The 18,494-nt window shown below is 44.0% G+C and overlaps 1 protein-coding gene across 7 annotated transcripts in view; it reads left to right on the forward strand.

The window, feature by feature from the left end:
* Positions 1–16,383, forward strand: part of COCH (cochlin) — a 68,881-nt gene extending 52,498 nt beyond the window's left edge. For all 7 annotated transcript variants that reach the window (XM_056545804.1, XM_056545803.1, XM_056545805.1 and 4 more), the window contains 8 exons: positions 563–696; positions 3,326–3,388; positions 3,771–3,815; positions 5,336–5,483; positions 5,590–5,693; positions 9,877–10,103; positions 13,884–14,400; positions 15,914–16,383. In XM_056545804.1, the coding sequence (XP_056401779.1) occupies positions 563–696; positions 3,326–3,388; positions 3,771–3,815; positions 5,336–5,483; positions 5,590–5,693; positions 9,877–10,103; positions 13,884–14,400; positions 15,914–16,089 (1,414 nt within the window). In that variant the 3' untranslated portion in view covers positions 16,090–16,383. The remainder of the gene's footprint in view (positions 1–562; positions 697–3,325; positions 3,389–3,770; positions 3,816–5,335; positions 5,484–5,589; positions 5,694–9,876; positions 10,104–13,883; positions 14,401–15,913) is intronic.
* Positions 16,384–18,494: the final 2,111 nt, after the last annotated feature.

An 18,494-nucleotide genomic window follows, 5' to 3' on the forward strand; every position in this document is an offset into this window, starting at 1 on the left:
AGTATAATTATATTGTGACCAGTAAATGGTGATCATAGAGTATATATTGTGACCATTGATCACAGATTATATATTGTGATCAGCAAATGATGATCATAGCCTATATATATTGTGATCAGTGATCATAGACTATACAGTAGTGTATATTGTGATCAGTAAATGGTGATCATGGAGTATATATTGTGATCAGACTACATATTGTGATCAGTAAATGGTGATCAGACTATATATTGTGACCAGTATATGGTGATCAGACTATATATTGTGATCAGTAAATGGTGATCAGACTATATATTGTGACCAGTGATCATAGACTTTATATTGTGACCAGTAATTCCTTCACATGTTGTGGTGTTCAACACGTTCCCTCCCTCCAGGAGAGCCAGACACACCTGAACGCTGTGTCCATATAGAGATACATGGAGTGGGTGTGCCGACCTCCGCTCCTTGCAGGGGTTGATACACCTCCTTCCTGGGGACTACTGGGGTGCCATGCAGGAGATCGCAGGGGGTCTCAATGGTCTGATGCAGATTTCCACATTTCTTTTTTTTTTTTTGGTAGGGGGATGATAGCCAGCAATGGTGGACAAGTATTTCTACGTCGGCTTCCAGGACAACAGAATTATCAAGCAACCTATGCTAATGGCGTGCAGTCTCAGCCACTCAGCAAATGGTCCTCATCCTTCTCTGTGTCCAGTAAGTACATTTATATTAATGTATAGACCAGTGTTTTCTAACCAGATGCCTTCAGCTGTTACAAAACTACAACTCCAAGCATGCCCGGACAGTCTTTGGCTTTCTGGGAGTTGTAGGTTTGCAACAGCTGGAGGCACACTGCTTGGGAAACACCAGTATAGACTTACATTGTGGCACTTAGTGTGACATGCAAAGTTTTTTTTTAAGTGACATTGGTTAGGTTTTAATACAGTAGATTTATATGTGTTAGTGTATTAAAGGGTACCTTTCATCAAAAAAACTTTTGATATATTATAGATTAATGTATGCAGAATAACTTTCCAATAGCATGTTATTAAAAAATATGCTTCTTTCTATTTAATTTTCCACTTTGAAAAAGTGACCACTAGGGGTCTCCCTACCAGTCCTTTTTTTTTTTTTTTTTTTTTATAGATTTCAGACTCATGCTGGAGTCCTAAGTCTCAGACTGTATCCGGAACACACAAACTCACCACTGCTCACTGCCAGGGAGCAATGTTGCACTTGTCTGTGTCCCAGATGCAGTCTGAGATTTAGGACTCCTGCATGAGTCTGAAATCTATAAAAAAAAAAAAAAAAAAAAAAAAAGGACTGGTAGGGAGACCCCTAATGGTCATTTTTTCAAAGTGGAAAATTAAATAGAAAGAAGCATATTTTTTAATAATATGCTATTGGAAAGTTATTCTGCATACATTAATCTATAATATATCAAAAGTTTTTTTGATGAAAGGTACCCTTTAAGAGTGCATATATTGATTATGGGTGTATTTCAGTGGAGTCAATCTGTGTGTTAAAGGAGAAATGTGGCGCTAAGCTTTTAAGTTTCCCTGTGCTCGGGCTGAAAAAACTAAAAAGACAAATCTTAACTCACCTTCCTACCTTTCCCCATTACACCGGTAACGGCATCCCGTTCCTCCGGCACTGCTCGGCTCCCTGCTTCTTAGGCTCGGAATGTCACACTGCGGTCAGTTTATCGCTGGCCACAGCAATACCCCGCCTTGGCCGGTGATAGGCTGAGCGCACTGTCCTGTAAGGAGCCGGCCCGAGAGCCTTACATGACAGTGCACTCAGCCTATCACCAGCTTAGGCGGAACATTGTTGAGGCGCTGACCACAGTGTGACAATCCGAGCCTAAGAAGCAGGAAGCCGAGCAGTGCCGGAGGAACGGGATGCCGATACCGGTGCAAGGGGGAAACGTAGGAAGGTGAGTTAAGGTTTGTCTTTTTAGTTTTTGCAGCCCGGGCACAGGGAAACTTAAAAGTTTAGCGCCACATTTCTCCTTTAAACAAAGCTTTAATTGCACTCTAGTACTACTAGTTATGTTACACTTTGATATCAAGCATCTCATATCCAAGCAACCAATTTTGCATTTATCATTGCCAACAGTGATTCCCTCTTTGATACGTATCTGTCATAACACAGAAAAAGAAATTACCTATATATGTTACTAAGGCTGGGTTCACATTGCGATTTGAACTTCCGATGCACAGATTCGATTTCGGAAGCTCAAATCGTCTGAAATCATATCTGTGCACGGACAGGTACGGAGCCATTAAAATATATGGGGCTGCGGACCCGATCGTAGTCAGATGCTCCATATTCAGATGCTAAGTTGTACAGCATGGAAAGTTAAACAATTATGTCAAATATCCATGTCAAATATCGGATCGCCTGAGAAAATGACCCGATCGAAGTCACTCGCTGACTACGATCGGGTCCGCAGCCCCATATATTTTAATGGCTCTGTACCTGTCCGTGCACAGATACGATTTCAGACTATTTCAGCTTACGAAATCGTATCTGTGAATTGGAGGTTCAAATCGCAATGTGAACCCAGCCTAACTGGGTCATGCAGATTCTTTACACATCTTGTCTATGTGTCTAGCATCTGTATTTGGTTCACAAATCTCTTTGTTCTGCTGCTCACTCATTCTGACATCCATCCATCAGGAAGAGGCGTGTCCAAGGCAAAAACTGAGCCCGCCCTCACTCACCATGCATTTACTTCCTCCCTGAGTCTGTTGTGCTGGGTCTCTTCATCCAATCACAGCAGGTTGCTCTGTAACCCCCTCCTCTCTGTGGTCAGACAGGAGTCTGATAGACAGGACAGGAGTGAGCACAGAGGAGTGTTAGTCCTGCCCTCACTTACTGGACTATGTCACTGCCTGTGCTTCAGCTGAGACAGAGATGATGCTGCAGCCAAACAGGATTATGTTCTGGATGTTTTTTTTTAGAAGCCATTAACCAGTCAGTCAATTAAAGGGGTGCTCCAGGGAATTAAAACGTTTGCACTTTACCCCGTGATATCCTGTACTGGGAGAGGGGTCCTGTCTAAGCCACTGCTTGGCTGTGTGGGCTTTCACTTGTGCTTATCCCTGAGGGTGCTGACCAGAGCGTGTATAGGACAAGTAAGTAGTTGGGCCCCATACAGGAGATCACAGGAGATCCCAGTGGTCAGACCCCCTGCAATTACACACTAATCCCTTATCCTGTGGATAGTGGATAAGTTTCAGTTCCCCGGAGTACCCCTTTGAAGGAAAAAATTATAGAATGAGGCAAGCGCATCTTAGTGTATATGTAGTTTATGTCTTTTTCTTTTTTTTCTATCTAGAATTTAAAACACGAGGGATGGAAGTCTCCGGAAAACCAGTATCAACCAAAGCTTCTGCTGCATGTGAGTAATAGGTTGTCTGCACATCCAACAAAAATCTAATGTATTTCGGGGGCTTCCCAACTATTCTCAGAGGGTTGATATTGAGAAAATGAAGGTATTGGTGTATTAGAATGTGCTGGGATTTCCTGCTGAGAGAGAGACCAATAGAGCTGCTTCATTCAGTGTGTAGGAACCGAGCCAAGCAGCTACAGAGAACACCACTGGTGAAATAGTACAGAAGAAGTAAACCCTAATGATTTTGCATGTGCAGAGTAGTTCTTATGGTTTTTTTTTTCATGGTTTTTGTTGGTATTAGACAAAATAATACATTCATAGTTTCCAATATGCATATTACAGAATAGACAACATGACTTTTAAGTATTACATTTTGTCGTTTCTCTAGCCCGGCGCCAAAAGAAGACACCAGAGAAGTCAACGGGCAATAAAGGTAGAGTACATTATAGGAAGTAGAAAATGCTGAAGCAACAGCCTTAAGAGGGTGTATGTTTATCTCCATATTCAGATGCTAAATTGTACAGCATGGAAAGTTAAACAATTATGCAAATATAAAAAAAAAATTCCCTTTTCCTCTTTACTGCTCATTGCCTAGGTTACTGACCACCACTTGACTCTGGAAGCAGTGGCCATGGCTGCTTATGTCACTCCCTCTCTTTGCATATAGCAGGAGTGGGATGGGTGGCGGAAATCTCAGGAGTGTTCTTGATACATGCTGGTTCCTTATCTGATCCAATGTACCAGTGCTGTTGCAGGTGGTGGGGCAGCAAGCCTGTCAATGTCCCGATGCTGCTATGGGGGATTATCATAGCAGCATCGGGAGTTCAGACCAGCAGTGATGAAGTCACCAGAGCCTTGGTGGCCTGAACTGCATATCTAATTTGTCCCACCCAAACCAGGAAGTGAGAGCCGGGTCGGAGCAATTCTGGGAGTACAAAACCTGAGGTGGGCAAACCCATTTAATTCTGTAGACTATGAGAGAAACAATGACATCTTTGTTGATGCCCCAACTACTATGTATGAGGGGGTACCTTCTGTATGGAATTCCTGTAGACCCTTTTGACCTTCTTGTCTTTGTACGGCTCAATACTGAAAACCGCCATCATACTTTACACATCATGGAAACGGAATAAACGGGTCGGGTCTGTTCTTCTTTTGCTTTCTATTAAACATTTCTGATGTAATGGATAGATTCGGAAAACAATAACAGGCATTCTTCATAGCCAGTGTTACTCATTGGTGCCCTTTTTTGCAATTCTTGGCTTGGGACCCCTGAGAATATAGACCTTTACCAGCTTTTTAAATCAACTGGTGCAAGAAAGTTAAACAGATTTGTAAATTACTTCTAATAAAAAATCTTTACCCTTCCAGTACTTTTAAGCAGCTGTATGCTGCAGAGGAGATTCTTTTGTTTTTGAATTTCTTTTTTGTCTTGTCCACAGTGCTCTCTGCTGACACCTGATGTACAGAGCAGCATAGGTTTGCTATGGCGATTTTCTCCTGCTCTGGACAGTTCCTGATACGGGCATCAGGTGTCAGCAGAGAGCACTGTGGACAAGACAAAAAATTTATTAAAAAAGAAAAGACTTTCCTCTGTAGCATACAGCTGCTAAAAAGTACTGGAAGGGTAAAGATTTTTTAATAGAAGTCATTTACAAATCTGTTAAAGTTTTTTTTTAAATCAACTGGTGCCAGAAAGTTAAAGTCTAACCAAATTGACTAGAAGTGTTCATTTAAGTGTTTTGTAGATTATGATCCTATGTACTAGTGTTTCCCAACCAGGGTGCCCCCAGCTGTTGCAAAGCTACAACTCCCAGCATGCCCGGACAGCCAGTGGCTGTCCGGGCATGCTGGGCATTGTAGCTTTGCAACAGCTGGAGGCACATTGGTTAGAAAACATAGCTATATACATATGTGTATAACAATTTTTTCCTGTCCATTTCACACACACAGACTGCAAAGCAGAAGTCGCCTTTCTCTTAGATGGCAGCAACAACATCGGACAGCGTCGCTTCAACCTTCAAAAGAATTTCGTGGCTAAAGTGGCCCTAATGCTGGGGATTGGAACAGACGGACCCCACGTAGGAGTGGTACAAGCCAGGTAAAATGCCATAATATCATAGGTAATACAGTAAATGGGTCATAGCATTCACTATAAACATTTAGTTTGCAATATAACGCTGCTCTGTCTTCGTTCTTTTTTAAAGCGAGCTCCCGAAAACAGAGTTCTACCTGAAAAATTTCACTTCAGCAAAAGATGTTGTGTTCGCAGTGAAGGAAATCAACTTCAAGGGAGGAAATTCCAACATAGGTCGGTAGAATTATCCCATGAACGGGCAGAGATATAGATGAAGCTATACTGAATTGGGTCTTAAAGTCTTAAAAAATTGCTTTGCTGCTAATAAATAGCTTATGGTGCCCCGATCACAGACCTTTTTACATTTTCTTAAAACACCCTTCAGTTCCTGAGATATAAGGGTTTATAGTTTGTCTGACAATTTAGAGAATCAGTCAGATGGGCGTGAACTTAATTTTAATAATGGGAGTGATGGGCGCATGCAAATAACTGCTGCTAATACTGTGACATGTAATAGACATCAATGGGGATATTAGTCAAACTGGTGTAAGGGTAATATGGAGCAGCTGCCCATGGCAACCGATTAAGTTACATCTCTTATTCTTTTAGAGGCCATTCTTTCATTCTATGAAAACCTCAACCCGATTGGTTTGTGATGGCCAACTTCTCTAATTTTCCATTGCCATAAATATTCCCCCTTAGAGGTAATCTGTCAGCTCTGAACCTTGTACAGAGGTGCAGATACCTAAATTTAGACATCTGTACCTTTGTTTCCTCTGACGGCCCTATATGAATGTGTCATCAGAAATTGATCTATTGTTTAAAGTGTACTTGTCATTTGCATACACTTTTTTAATATAATGTAGATAATAACATTATATGTATATTTGTAATATACATTGGTTGGAAAATGCGTATATTTGTCATGAAAAAAAAATGCTGTCCCTGCAGCTATTGCCTGTGTGTGTCTGTGAGAAGACAAAATACAGGAAGTGAGGACGGGGCAAGCGGGGCGCTGAGAACAAGCGGGGCTCTGCGCAACGAGGACAAGCGGGGCTCTGCGCAACGAGGACAAGCGGCGCCTTGCGCAACGTGGCAAGCGGGGCTCTGCTCAACATGGACAAACGGGGCCCTGCGCAACGTGGACAAGGGGGGCCCTGCGCAACGAGGACAAGCGGGGCTCTGCGCAACGAGGACAAGCAGGGCTCTGCGCAACGAGGACAAGCTTGTCTCTGCGCAAGGAGGACAAGTGGGGCTCTGCGCAAGGAGGACAAGAGGGGCTCTGTGTCTGTGAGAAGACAAAATACAGGAAGTGAGGAAGGGGCAAGCGGGGCGCTGAGGACAAGCGGGGCTCTGCTCAACGTGGACAAGCGGGGCCCTGCGCAACGAGGACAAGCGGGGCCCTGCGCAACGTGGACAAGCGGGGCCCTGCGCAATGTGGACAAGCGGGGCCTTGCGCAAGGAGGACAAGCGGGGCCCTGCGCAAGGAGGACAAGCGGGGCTCTGCGCAAGGAGGACAAGCGGGGCTCTGCGACACCCCCCCCCAACTCACACAGCAGGCTGATTGACAAGTTGGGAGCCTGCACTGAGCCCTGCTTATCCTGCCCTTACTTCCTATATTTTATCTCTGCACAGAGACACATAGGCAATAGCTGCAGGGACAAGACAGAATTTTTCTCACTTAAAAATGTACACATTTTTCAACCGATGTATATTACAAAAAGACCTACCGGTATAATGTTATTAGCTACATTATATATCAAAATGTTTTGCAACTGACAGTTTTTTTTAAACAATAGGTCATTTTATGATGACACATTCATATACTGCCATCAAAGGAAACAAAGGTACAGTTGTCTAAATGCAGGTGTCCGCCACTCTGTACGACACATTTTTACGTAGAACGGAATTTTTGGTCATTTTTGTTTCTCTAGTTTTCCACTTTACTATCTAGAATATAAAATAATCCTGAACATTTACAGTTTTCATTCTGTTTACCAAGCCTATAACTAAGCTGAGGCATCCTGTTGTGTCTGTGATAAGGAGAAGGCTGATGGAAAGTAATCTGTACAGCATTACAGTGAAAGGTGACACCAGTAGATAGAGAAGACAATAGATGATGCTCACAGCTCAGCCAGCCTCCCCTTGTGGAATTACATATTCAAGGATCACAAAGTAGGCCCAAAAACTTATTTTTAAAACATGTCACTGTTATAGCTCCTGCCTATGTCCATAGGGCTTGCTATAAAGCATCTCTATAAGTTGTTAAAAATGGCTCAGGCAACATAGCTGCCCCCATATTAATGTACGAAAAATAAATTTAAAAAATTACCATCAGAAAATAGAAACAGATTAGAAAATAGAATGTTTCAGTATTAGCCTCTGATCAGTAAAAAAAAATCTTGACATTACATTGGGGGAGATTTATCAAAGGATTTAGACTGTTTTTTCCTGTCTAAATTTGTCGCACAGAAAGTCGCAGTCTAAATATGTGCGACTTTTCTGCGACTTTTGCTGTAGAGGATTTTTAGAACATGACGCATGCAAGTCTAGTTTAGACGGAAATGCATTGGTGCTGAATTTATCAAGTGCGACTTTTGTGCGACAAGTCGCATCTGCCCAAAATACGGTGAAATGTCAGACCATGTTGGAGCCGGTCTAAATGCAGTTTAAGCTGTAGACCCTGAAGTCTGAGCACAGAATTTATCAAGGGCTCTGAGACCTATGATAAATTAGGAGCACAATAGACAGGAGACTACCACATACGCTGGTCTATAAGCATACCCAGAATAGACTAGATTAGTAAATGTCCCCCATTGTCTTTAAAGGACAACTGCAGCGCAATATACACTTATCCCCTATCTACAAGATAGGGGATAAGTGTTTGATCGCGGGGGGTCCGACCGCTTGGACCCCCCGAGATCTCCCTAATGGGGCGCCGCCATTAGCGCTCATAGTGAGCGATAAGGCGCGTAACGTTGACCTAGAGGTCGACGGTGACGCCCCGTCTCCTCCCCGTCCCCATACAGTTCTATGGGGGAGCCACGAACGCTGCCTCCCCGCCTCTCCCATAGAGATGCATGGAGGAGGCGTGCCGGCCGCAGTGTCATGCTGCGGCAGGCACACCCCCTGCACGGGAGAGCCGCGGCACAGCCGCGGCCCCATACAGGAGATCGTGGGGGGTCCCAGCGGTCGGACCCTCCGCGATCAAACACTTATCCCCTATCTTGTAGATAGGGGATAAGTGTATATTAAGCTGCAGTTGTCCTTTAAGTTATAAAACTATACTTCTACTGTACAGCTTAACATTTGGCAAGATGGCACCTGCTTCTCTCTGCCTTGCCTGCCCACATGAAATCAATGAAAGCATGGCAGGAGGTGTGCCACTGCGGCTTGGTGCCATCTTTTAGAATGTTAAGCTATATAACATGCAGTTATAAAAGTGCAGTTTTAGAACTTAAAGGAGAACTCCAGCCAAAATAAATTTCCTTTATATAGCTGCACATGAAACAGTTATATATCTAAACTATAACTTTAGAGACTAAACAAAAAGACAAGGGTATATATTATCAAAAAAATTATCAATCTTTATTAGTACACATGATAAAAAAAAATAAAAAAAAGAGGTAGATGGGTTGTACAGGTAGAAAAGTGGAGGACGAGAGGGATGATAACATCAAATATAGATGCACTGGTATTACCATGTGCATACAGCAAGTAATCTAGATAAGTAAAAGACAAATGCTAATAGAAATATATATAGTATAAACCCAATGGGTTATATCAGTACAAGGTGTTGTAACAAATAACCTAGGGATGCAAATGCTGCATGGTAGCGGACATCATACCTGTGCGCCCGAAGCGCGCGTATGGCTTGCGTCCTATGTCGCGGGCACCCGTAATACAGGAAATTCGCTTGTGGGCGGATCCGGCACGTGAGCGGACATATAGTTACGTCCAATCTCGCAGTAATGCGCACCTTCATGCAGCGATCATATGATCGTGATCATGTGGTATAGGTCCTGTAGGTGTACACAAAGCATCCGTTGCTAGGTGGCACCTGCATAGAGGCTCATGCAGGCGCATTAGAGCATTAAACAGTACATGGGGGGGCTATGGGGGGCTATGTTTATGGGGGGCTATGGGGGCTGATTTTGAAAATCAGTTGGGATGCCTTGTGGAGTCATGGTAAGCGTATATATATATATATTGGCTGGATATCTCCTTTAATAAAGGGCCATGTGAGAAAACAAAGGTATGACCTCAGTATGACCTAAGTGTAGGCACCTGCAGCTCTTTACAAGGTACTAGGTAAGTCTGTTGACCACAATATGCTCGTTCATGTTCTCTTTATGTATTTTTTGGAATGAGAGGTCTAACTTTCTGATGAACTTTCATTTTTATCTTCTTTGGAAAGGAAAGGCCATAAAACACACTGCCCAAAGCTTCTTTACTAATGCAAATGGAGTGCGAAAAGGAATCCCAAAAGTAATGGTGGTGTTCATAGATGGTTGGCCATCTGACAACATTGAAGAGGCGGGTATAATAGCTCGTGAATTCGGCATTAATGTCTTCATTGTGTCTGTGGCTCCTCCAGCCCCAGAAGAGCTAGGAATGGTGCAAGATGTGGCATTTATAGACAAGGTAAGAAAAAGTCAAACATTTGAGAAAGTATTAACAGGTCTCCCACTTGGTGCGGTAGATGCCCGCGGTGTAGTACATGATGAAAAAAAAATTTGACTCTACTCATCAAATATATAAATTGCCACGTCAGGTTATCGTGTGCTACAAAAGGTGTTTACCATGTGAGACTACATCTCCCAGCATTATCAGATGGGTCTGCTGGGAGCTGTAATGTCTGCCATGAAGATGGGTGAAATAAGTAAATGCAGTGCGATGAGACACAGAGGAGAATATATAATGACATCCAGTGACTCCTAAGTGATGTCTTCTCTGTAATGGTTACTTTTCTTCTTCATCTGGGCAAACCGCCATGACTTCCCACTTCCACCATTCCCACCTCTGCACTCTTTGCCACACAGACATCTTTGACTCTTTCCTGTGACAGAAGATCGCCATCATCTTCATACTGCCACATGCTGTGCCCCCTGAATATAGTGATGAAACAAGCTGCGCACTTTGGAAAAGAGAAAATAGGAATACACACGGGAGGGGGGAGGGGGGGGGGTTGGCAGGGATATTCAAAGACTTGTTTAATTAGGACTCTTTATTTTGCACCTCAAGGAGTGTTAACAGCGCCTCATTTTCAGAAGTGTGTTCGGTTATTTGAACATTTGGGGCAAATAGCAAATCACTTAATACCAGACAATAATTTAGGTGCACTACTGTGATAGATGTAAACAATGACACTAGCTAACCCTCAAAACTGATGTTAAAATTTAGAGATTCGCCAGTATATCCTTACATGAAGGACATACTTGAGCCTGCACACCAACGCCAAGGTTTCTCAAGTGGCACGGGACCTAACACTAAACCTACCTGTGCATGATAAGCAAAACAGGGGCCAGTGGGCAATTACAGCAGCATAACCTCCTCCCAGTTACCTCCAGTGTGGCTGAGCACACATACAATGGGAGGAGGGAGGCAGACTATAAGCCCCACCCAAGTCGGCTGATATGTTGCCGGCCTCACAGGTGAACCTTAATGCTGCCTAGACAGTGATCACATAATTAAATGTGGAGTTTATACACTTCCAAGTATAAGATTTAAACAACAACAAAGATGTGGTCTCAAATGGCAGGAGGTGCTCAACCCCAGATGAAGTTGTGCATTTATTCTGGTGTGGGTGGGGCTTGTAGTCTGTCTCCCTCCTCCCATTGTATGTGTGGCCAGCCACACTGGGGGTAACTGGGAGGAGGCTGTGAGTCGGACCTAATGCTGCTGAAATGCTGCTGTCATTGCTTTGCTTATCATCCACAGGTAGGTTTATTGCTAGGTCCCATGCCACTTGAGAAACCTTGGCGTTGGTGTGCGGGCTCTGGTATGTCCTTCATATAAGGATATACTGGCTAATATCTCAATTTTAACATCAGTTTGAGGGATAGCCAATGTCATTGTTTACATCTACCACAGTAGTGCACCTAAATTCCTGTATTGTATTCTAATTGTTACACATCCACATCTGGTATAGGATGTCATTGTGGCACTTGTAGTCTTCTGCAGGCATCCCCCATTGTATGCATTTTTATGCTGGGGATCGCCCCTAGCAACAGACCACAAGAAAAGGATCTGCTCCCCCCAGCATAAATGCACAACTGCATCTGGGGTTAAGCACCTCCAGCCATTTGAGACCACGTCTTTGTTGTCACTTAATACCAGGTATACTTGGTATTCGCTGGGACACCTTGTGCACCAGAAAGTGATGCTAACAGCACAAAAAGCCTCACCCCACCCCTTTTAATAAACATTGGCTAACAAGGCACTAATGCAGGTGCTATATATCTGAATATGTGGCGCTAATCGCGTGTGCCACATTTTAAGCAAATGTGGTGCAGCTAAAAGCAAAAAAAAAAAAAAAAAAGAGTCACTAAATTCTTTGAATATCACCCCCACTGTCAACTAAAATGGAACTACAGTGACCCACCCCCCCGACCTACGATGGCCCTGACATCCGATCATTTCAAGCTACGATGGCCTGTCAGAGGCCATTGCATGTTGAAGGCAGCATCAACATACGATGCTTTTGTATGTCGGGGCCATCGCATAAACGGCTATCTGGCAGCGCAGACTGCTTCAGCTGCCACCGGATAGCCGTTTACGGTGCCCCGTGTGGTCCGCTGACGATCACTTACCTGTCCTCGGGGCTCTGGCGCGTCCTCTTCGGGATCCCTGCATCGTCGGCGCTCTCCATCGTCGCTGCGCACGCCGTCCCATCATCCAATAGGAGCGGCGTGTGTAGCATGATGGCGGCGACGGAGAGCGAGGATGCCGGGGAAGCAGAGGCCTTGCCGGAGCGTCGGGGACACCCCGGGGACGCAGCAACAGCGATGGACGGCAACATTCAGGGCAGCGGTGACGAGCGGCGATGGTCCGGAGCGGCGGGAACACATGAGTACCACCTTTAATACCAGTGGTCTTCCACCTGCGGACCTCCAGATGTTGCAAAACTACAACTCCCAGCATGTTCTGCTCCCCCCAATAATGATCAGCCCAGCAGGGTACTACTCACATATGTCACCCACAAGCACTGCCCTCCTCCTCTTTGCTGCGGGCGGCGGCGCTGGAACTCACTGTACGCCAGTGGTCTCCAACCTGCGGACCTCCAGCAGTTGTAAAACTACAACACCCAGCATGCCCGGACAGCCAACGGCTGTCCGGGCATGCTGGGTGTTGTAGTTTTACAACATCTGGAGGTCCGCAGGTTGTAGACCACTGTCCTATACTTTATATTGCACGGATCCCTCAACATACGATGGTTTCAACAAACAATGGTCCATTTGGAACGGATTACCATCGTATGTTGAGGGACCACTGTACTCGATTCTGAAATTATAATGCACTTCATGCCCCCAGAGTTAATTATAATACACACAGTGCCCCTGTAATTCCCTTATGCCCCTTATGGCAATTTTATTACACGCTGAGCGGCCTGAGATGGATTATATAATGTTCTCAAGAATAACTATTAATGATCTTGTGCCCCCTTTAAATTATATAGAATATGCCTCCTGGAGAATCGTAGTGCCCTCTACATCAGTAAAAGATACTCACCTGTCCCTGCTTCCTCACTGTCATAAGGAGGCGCTTCTCTGGACTCTGCTAGTCAGGTCTGGCTCCTGAGAAAGAATGCTGCCTGGGTGCCATTGCCAAGCACTAACTTAAAGGGTTATTTCAGGTTTTTTATTTCTTCAGCCTTTGAGCACATGATGCCAAGTTATAATGCTCTGTAATCTGGTCTTATTACTAGAGATGAGCGAACTTACAGTAAATTCGATTCATCACGAACTTCTCGGCTCGGCAGTTGATGACTTATCCTGCATAAATTAGTTTAGCCTTCAGGTGCTCCGGTGGGCTGAAAAAGGTGGATACAGTCCTAGGAAAGAGTCTCCTTAGACTGTATCCACCTTTTCCAGCCCACGTGAGCACCTGAAAGCTGAACTAATTTATGCAGGAAAAGTCATCAACTGCCAAGCCGAGAAGTTCGTGACTAATCGAATTTACTGTAAGTTCTCTCATCTCTATTTATTACCACCGTGCGCCTGCGCTTTGTCCTGTTCTCATGCATGGGATTCACACGCAAGTGCTATAGTGTAGTCTTTTTCTTGTATTGTTGCCTTTGACCTTTCCCAGAATTCCATGCGGCCAGAGTCAATATGTCATAAGTCACATGGTCTTCAGGGGGTATGGATATTGTATAAAAAGTAATAGTTTGACAATAGAATCCCCACACCTTCTATTTTCCAGGCTGTCTGCAGGAACAACAGTTTTTTCTCCTTCCACATGCAAAACTGGTTTGGCACCACAAAGTACGCAAAGCCTCTGGCCCAAAAGTTGTGCACACACGAGCAGCTCTTCTGCAGCAAGACCTGTTACAACTCCGTCAACATCGCTTTCCTGATCGATGGATCCAGTAGTGTTGGTGACCAAAATTTCCGTCTTATGTTGGAATTCATGAGTAACATTGTGCGCGCATTCGAGGTTTCTGACGTGGGTGCAAAAGCTGCTGCAGTACAGTTCACTTACGACCAACGCCTAGAGTTCGGTCTGAACGACTACACCAACAAGGATGACGTGTTACGAGCCATTTACAACATCCGGTACATGAGTGGGGGCACAGCTACTGGGGATGCCATTAATTTTGCTGTGCGCAGCGTATTCCAACCTACCAAGGAAGGACACAACAAGAACTTCCTGGTTCTTATAACCGATGGGCAGTCATATGATGACGTCAGGGGTCCGGCCATCGCGGCACACAGAGCAGGTAAATGACAGATAACTGCAGCAACAAAATGTTAAACTAGATTACGAATTTAGAATTTTATAACATTCCATTACACACACTGTTTTTAGGGAATGCTGTATTTCAGACACCTGTGTATATATAAGATATAGATATAGATATAGATATATAGATATAATTATTATTTTTTAGTTATACAATTTTTATGAATGGGCTAATATTTTGTATTGTGACTGAAACACACGACATAAATCACTCTTCACAGTCTGCTATTTAATAAAATAAGTTTGCATGGACTGTAAGTTTAAGAAAGCAAGACTTCTAGTGCCCCTTGTGACTTTGTTTAGAAACAATATATGTGAAATATATTAATTTATCTTACACAGTCTGTAAAACAGGGCAGGCAGACCATATCTGCTAGAGGATGGACACTGTTAGCCTAAATACAACTGTCTAAGGCTGTCTGAGCATGCTGGGAGTTGTAGTTTTACAACAGCTGGAGGTACCCTGGTTGGGAAACACTGCCTTAAGTTATATAGTGGCAGCATACTCCACAATACTGTACATAGCTTGCAATTACGTAAAGTGTACGAAAAACGTTTTATATAATACAATACAACATAGACCATACAGATAAGTCCAGCACTGAGTGTAAATGGAGGTATGTAATTCTGACTTTGAATCACGGCTATTGTTGGTAGAGAACAATGTGGTGCTCAGACGAAAATGAGTGCAGATATATCATCAAGAGCGTAGAATAATGCAGTCGGCACTCACCATATTCTTCAGTCTTCAAGTCTTTATTAACATATACTCACATATACATATCCCTGTCCTCAGGGAGTGCAGAGCCCCACCAGTCCTCAGGGAGCACAGAGCCCCGCCAGTCCTCAGGGAGCGCAGAGCCCCGCCAGTCCTCAGGGAGCGCAGAGCCCCGCCAGTCCTCAGGGAGCGCAGAGCCCCCGCCAGTCCTCTGGGAGCGCAGAGCCCCCTCCAGTCCTCTGGGAGCGCAGAGCCCCGCCAGTCCTCTGGGAGCGCAGAGCCCCGCCAGTCCTCTGGGAGCGCAGAGCCCCGCCAGTCCTCTGGGAGCGCAGAGCCCCGCCAGTCCTCTGGGAGCGCAGAGCCCCGCCAGTCCTCTGGGAGCGCAGAGCCCCGCCAGTCCTCTGGGAGCGCAGAGCCCCGCCTGTCCTCTGGGAGCGCAGAGCCCCGCCTGTCCTCTGGGAGCGCAGAGCCCCGCCTGTCCTCTGGGAGCGCAGAGCCCCGCCTGTCCTCTGGGAGCGCAGAGTCCTGCTTGTCCACCCACACTTCCTGTATTTGTCTCCTCATAGAGAGACACAGGCAATTGCTGCAGCATTTTTTTCACCCAAAAATATACACATTTTGTAACCAATGTATATTACAAATATACATATAATGGTATTATCTAAATTATATAAAAAGTTTTTGCTGATGACATGTACACTTTAAGAGGAGGCACCTGTACAAGACAACAAGCTGTTATAACCCATATATTCTCCTCTCTTTGCACATACAGGAGTCACTGTGTATACCGTGGGTGTTGCATGGGCACCTTTAGAAGACCTGAAGGATATGGCATCTGAACCCAAGAATTCCCACACATTCTTCACCAGAGAATTCCCAGGGTTGGAGAACATCGCTCCCAGCATTATTCGTGGAATCTGCAGAGATTACCTGGATTCGCAGAAGTGAGGAAGAAGAAGGAAAACCCCCTAAATTGTTAAACAGGCAGCTTACAAATGTTCACCTCTCTACCAGGGGGGGACGATGATCTGCTACACACATTACCTGTAGAGATATCCGAAAACCTGGCATCATTGTCACAGCGTGTTGTTATTTTTTGTAAAATCTAAGCTATCCGTCTTTATAGGCTTTCATTAAGACCTTTACACAAATGACACAATATAAGTCAGAATCCACAAGCGCTTTTTGCCTTCCTTAGGCTTCATTCACACGTCCGTATGAAAATATTGGATTCGTCGCATTTTTTTTTTTACACGAATGATTTGTTATCTTTTTTGCTCCCGTATAGTATCGATTTTTGTTCTTTACTTTGTTCTTAGTGGTTTCTTTTCAAACCATACTGTTTCGTGTTTTTGTTTTGGCAATGTTGGTAAACAATGGATAAGAAAAATGTAAACAAATACTATAGAAAAAAAAAAAAATATGCGTTTTTTTTCCCTCAATTCAATTATTGACTACAGAACTGCTGTACAGAAGTATGAATGAGCCCTTAGGGCTTGTTCACATGGCGAAATTTGTGCGTGTTTTCCGTAGGGACATTCCGCACATTTTCCGCTGTGTGAACCCAACCTTAGGATGTAGTCACATGGGGGAGATTTATCAAAACCTGTGCAGAGTAAAACTTGCCCAGTTGCCCATAGCAACCAATCAGATCGCTTCTTTCATTTTTAGGAAGGCCTGTAAAAAAAGAAAATGAAAGAAGCAATCTGACTGGTTGCTATGGGCAACTGGACAACTTTACCTCTGCATAGGCTTTGATAAATCTCCCCCATAACCCTTAGTATCCGCTATTCGGATCAGATCCTGGTCCTAAGGCGACTTTTTAGATAAGTCTAAGGCTGCGTTCACATGGTGGAATTTCCGGACATTCAGCAGATAGTGGGTGACAGCAGAACATGCCGGCACTAGGACCACTCGGAAATGTACCGTCTCCATTGCCGATTCCGCAGAAAGAATCGACCTGTCCATTCTTTCTGCGGAGGCCGCAATTGGAATTTCCACGGCAGATGTTTCCACGCAGAAATTCCGCCATGTGCACAGCGCTGCAGAATCCCATGGAAAACAATAGGACGTTGCTGCAACGGGCAAATTCTTTCTGCCATATGACCATAGCCTACTACGGTTGTTACTTTGGCCCATCCCTACACCAAAAGTGGATCTAATGACCCAAAATGAATTTATTATAGTGATCTACGATGCTTTCAGTACAGGTCATTAGATCCACGGTATTGGTATGCCTAATATGGGCGCAAAATCTTATTCTCGTCTTAAACCGTCCGACTTTGGGCGTAAGAAATATACTGTCAACCTATAAAGAGCTTTACCATCTGCAAGTTATTGATGTATAAATATTTGATACATTATACTGTATAGCAGTGTTTCTCAACCAGGGTGCCTCCAGCTGTTGCAAAACTACAACTCCCAGCATGCCCGGACAGCCGAAGGCTGTCCGGGCATGCTGGGAGTTGTAGTTTTGCAACAGCTGGAGGCACCCTGGTTGGGAAACAATGCTATATAGCAAAGCTCCCCAACCTATTGCTCTAAAAATTTTGCAAAATTATAATTTTTTTTTTAGTAGTTTTGCAACAGACGCCACAGGTTGAGGAACGCCGCTTTCGAGCCACTTGCTTGTCTGCAAAATACAAAACAGCAACTAGATGGCAGTAACGTTCCAGCACAGTGTAAGCACTGTAGTACAATAGTGAATGTGCATAATTGTTTACCGAAATCGTACCACGGAGAATTTTAAGGAAATTTTTTTTTTTTTTTTTTACATTTTCTAATATTTTTCAAAATTGACATTCTGTCTAAAAAAAATGGCCAGAGATAAAAAAAAAATATTTACCAGGATTATCAATGGCTCACCCATATTTGCTTTTCGCCCCCCCCAATAGCCTTAATCACTACGAGCATCTACAGTGTTTCATATTTTATGGGAAGACATATATATGTATAGTACATTTACCTGTATATATATTTATACGTTTGAATGATAAGTGAAGATTGACATATTCGACCAAGCATGTAATGTAACATCAAATAAATGCCTTGGCTTTTTCCAAATTATTCCTAAAAAAAAAAAATGGCTCTGGACAATCATTTTATCGTACTACTTTTTGGATTTTAAAGAGTACCTGTCATCAAACTATATTTTCTAAACTAACTCAAATTATATTTCACTAAATACTCCTAATTCCCCTCCTGCCCAAAAAAAAAAAAAAAATCTGAGCTTTAAAAAGCTGTGTATCATTGCCTTTCCCCTTGCTCACATTATGTGAGCTCCCGGCAGGAGAAAGTGGGCGTTCCCCAGCAGGGAGAGCTGTGCCTCACCATGCCCCGCACACACACTTCCT

Source organism: Hyla sarda, chromosome 11, assembly GCF_029499605.1.
Source record: "Hyla sarda isolate aHylSar1 chromosome 11, aHylSar1.hap1, whole genome shotgun sequence".
NCBI classification, from domain to species: domain Eukaryota; kingdom Metazoa; phylum Chordata; class Amphibia; order Anura; family Hylidae; genus Hyla; species Hyla sarda.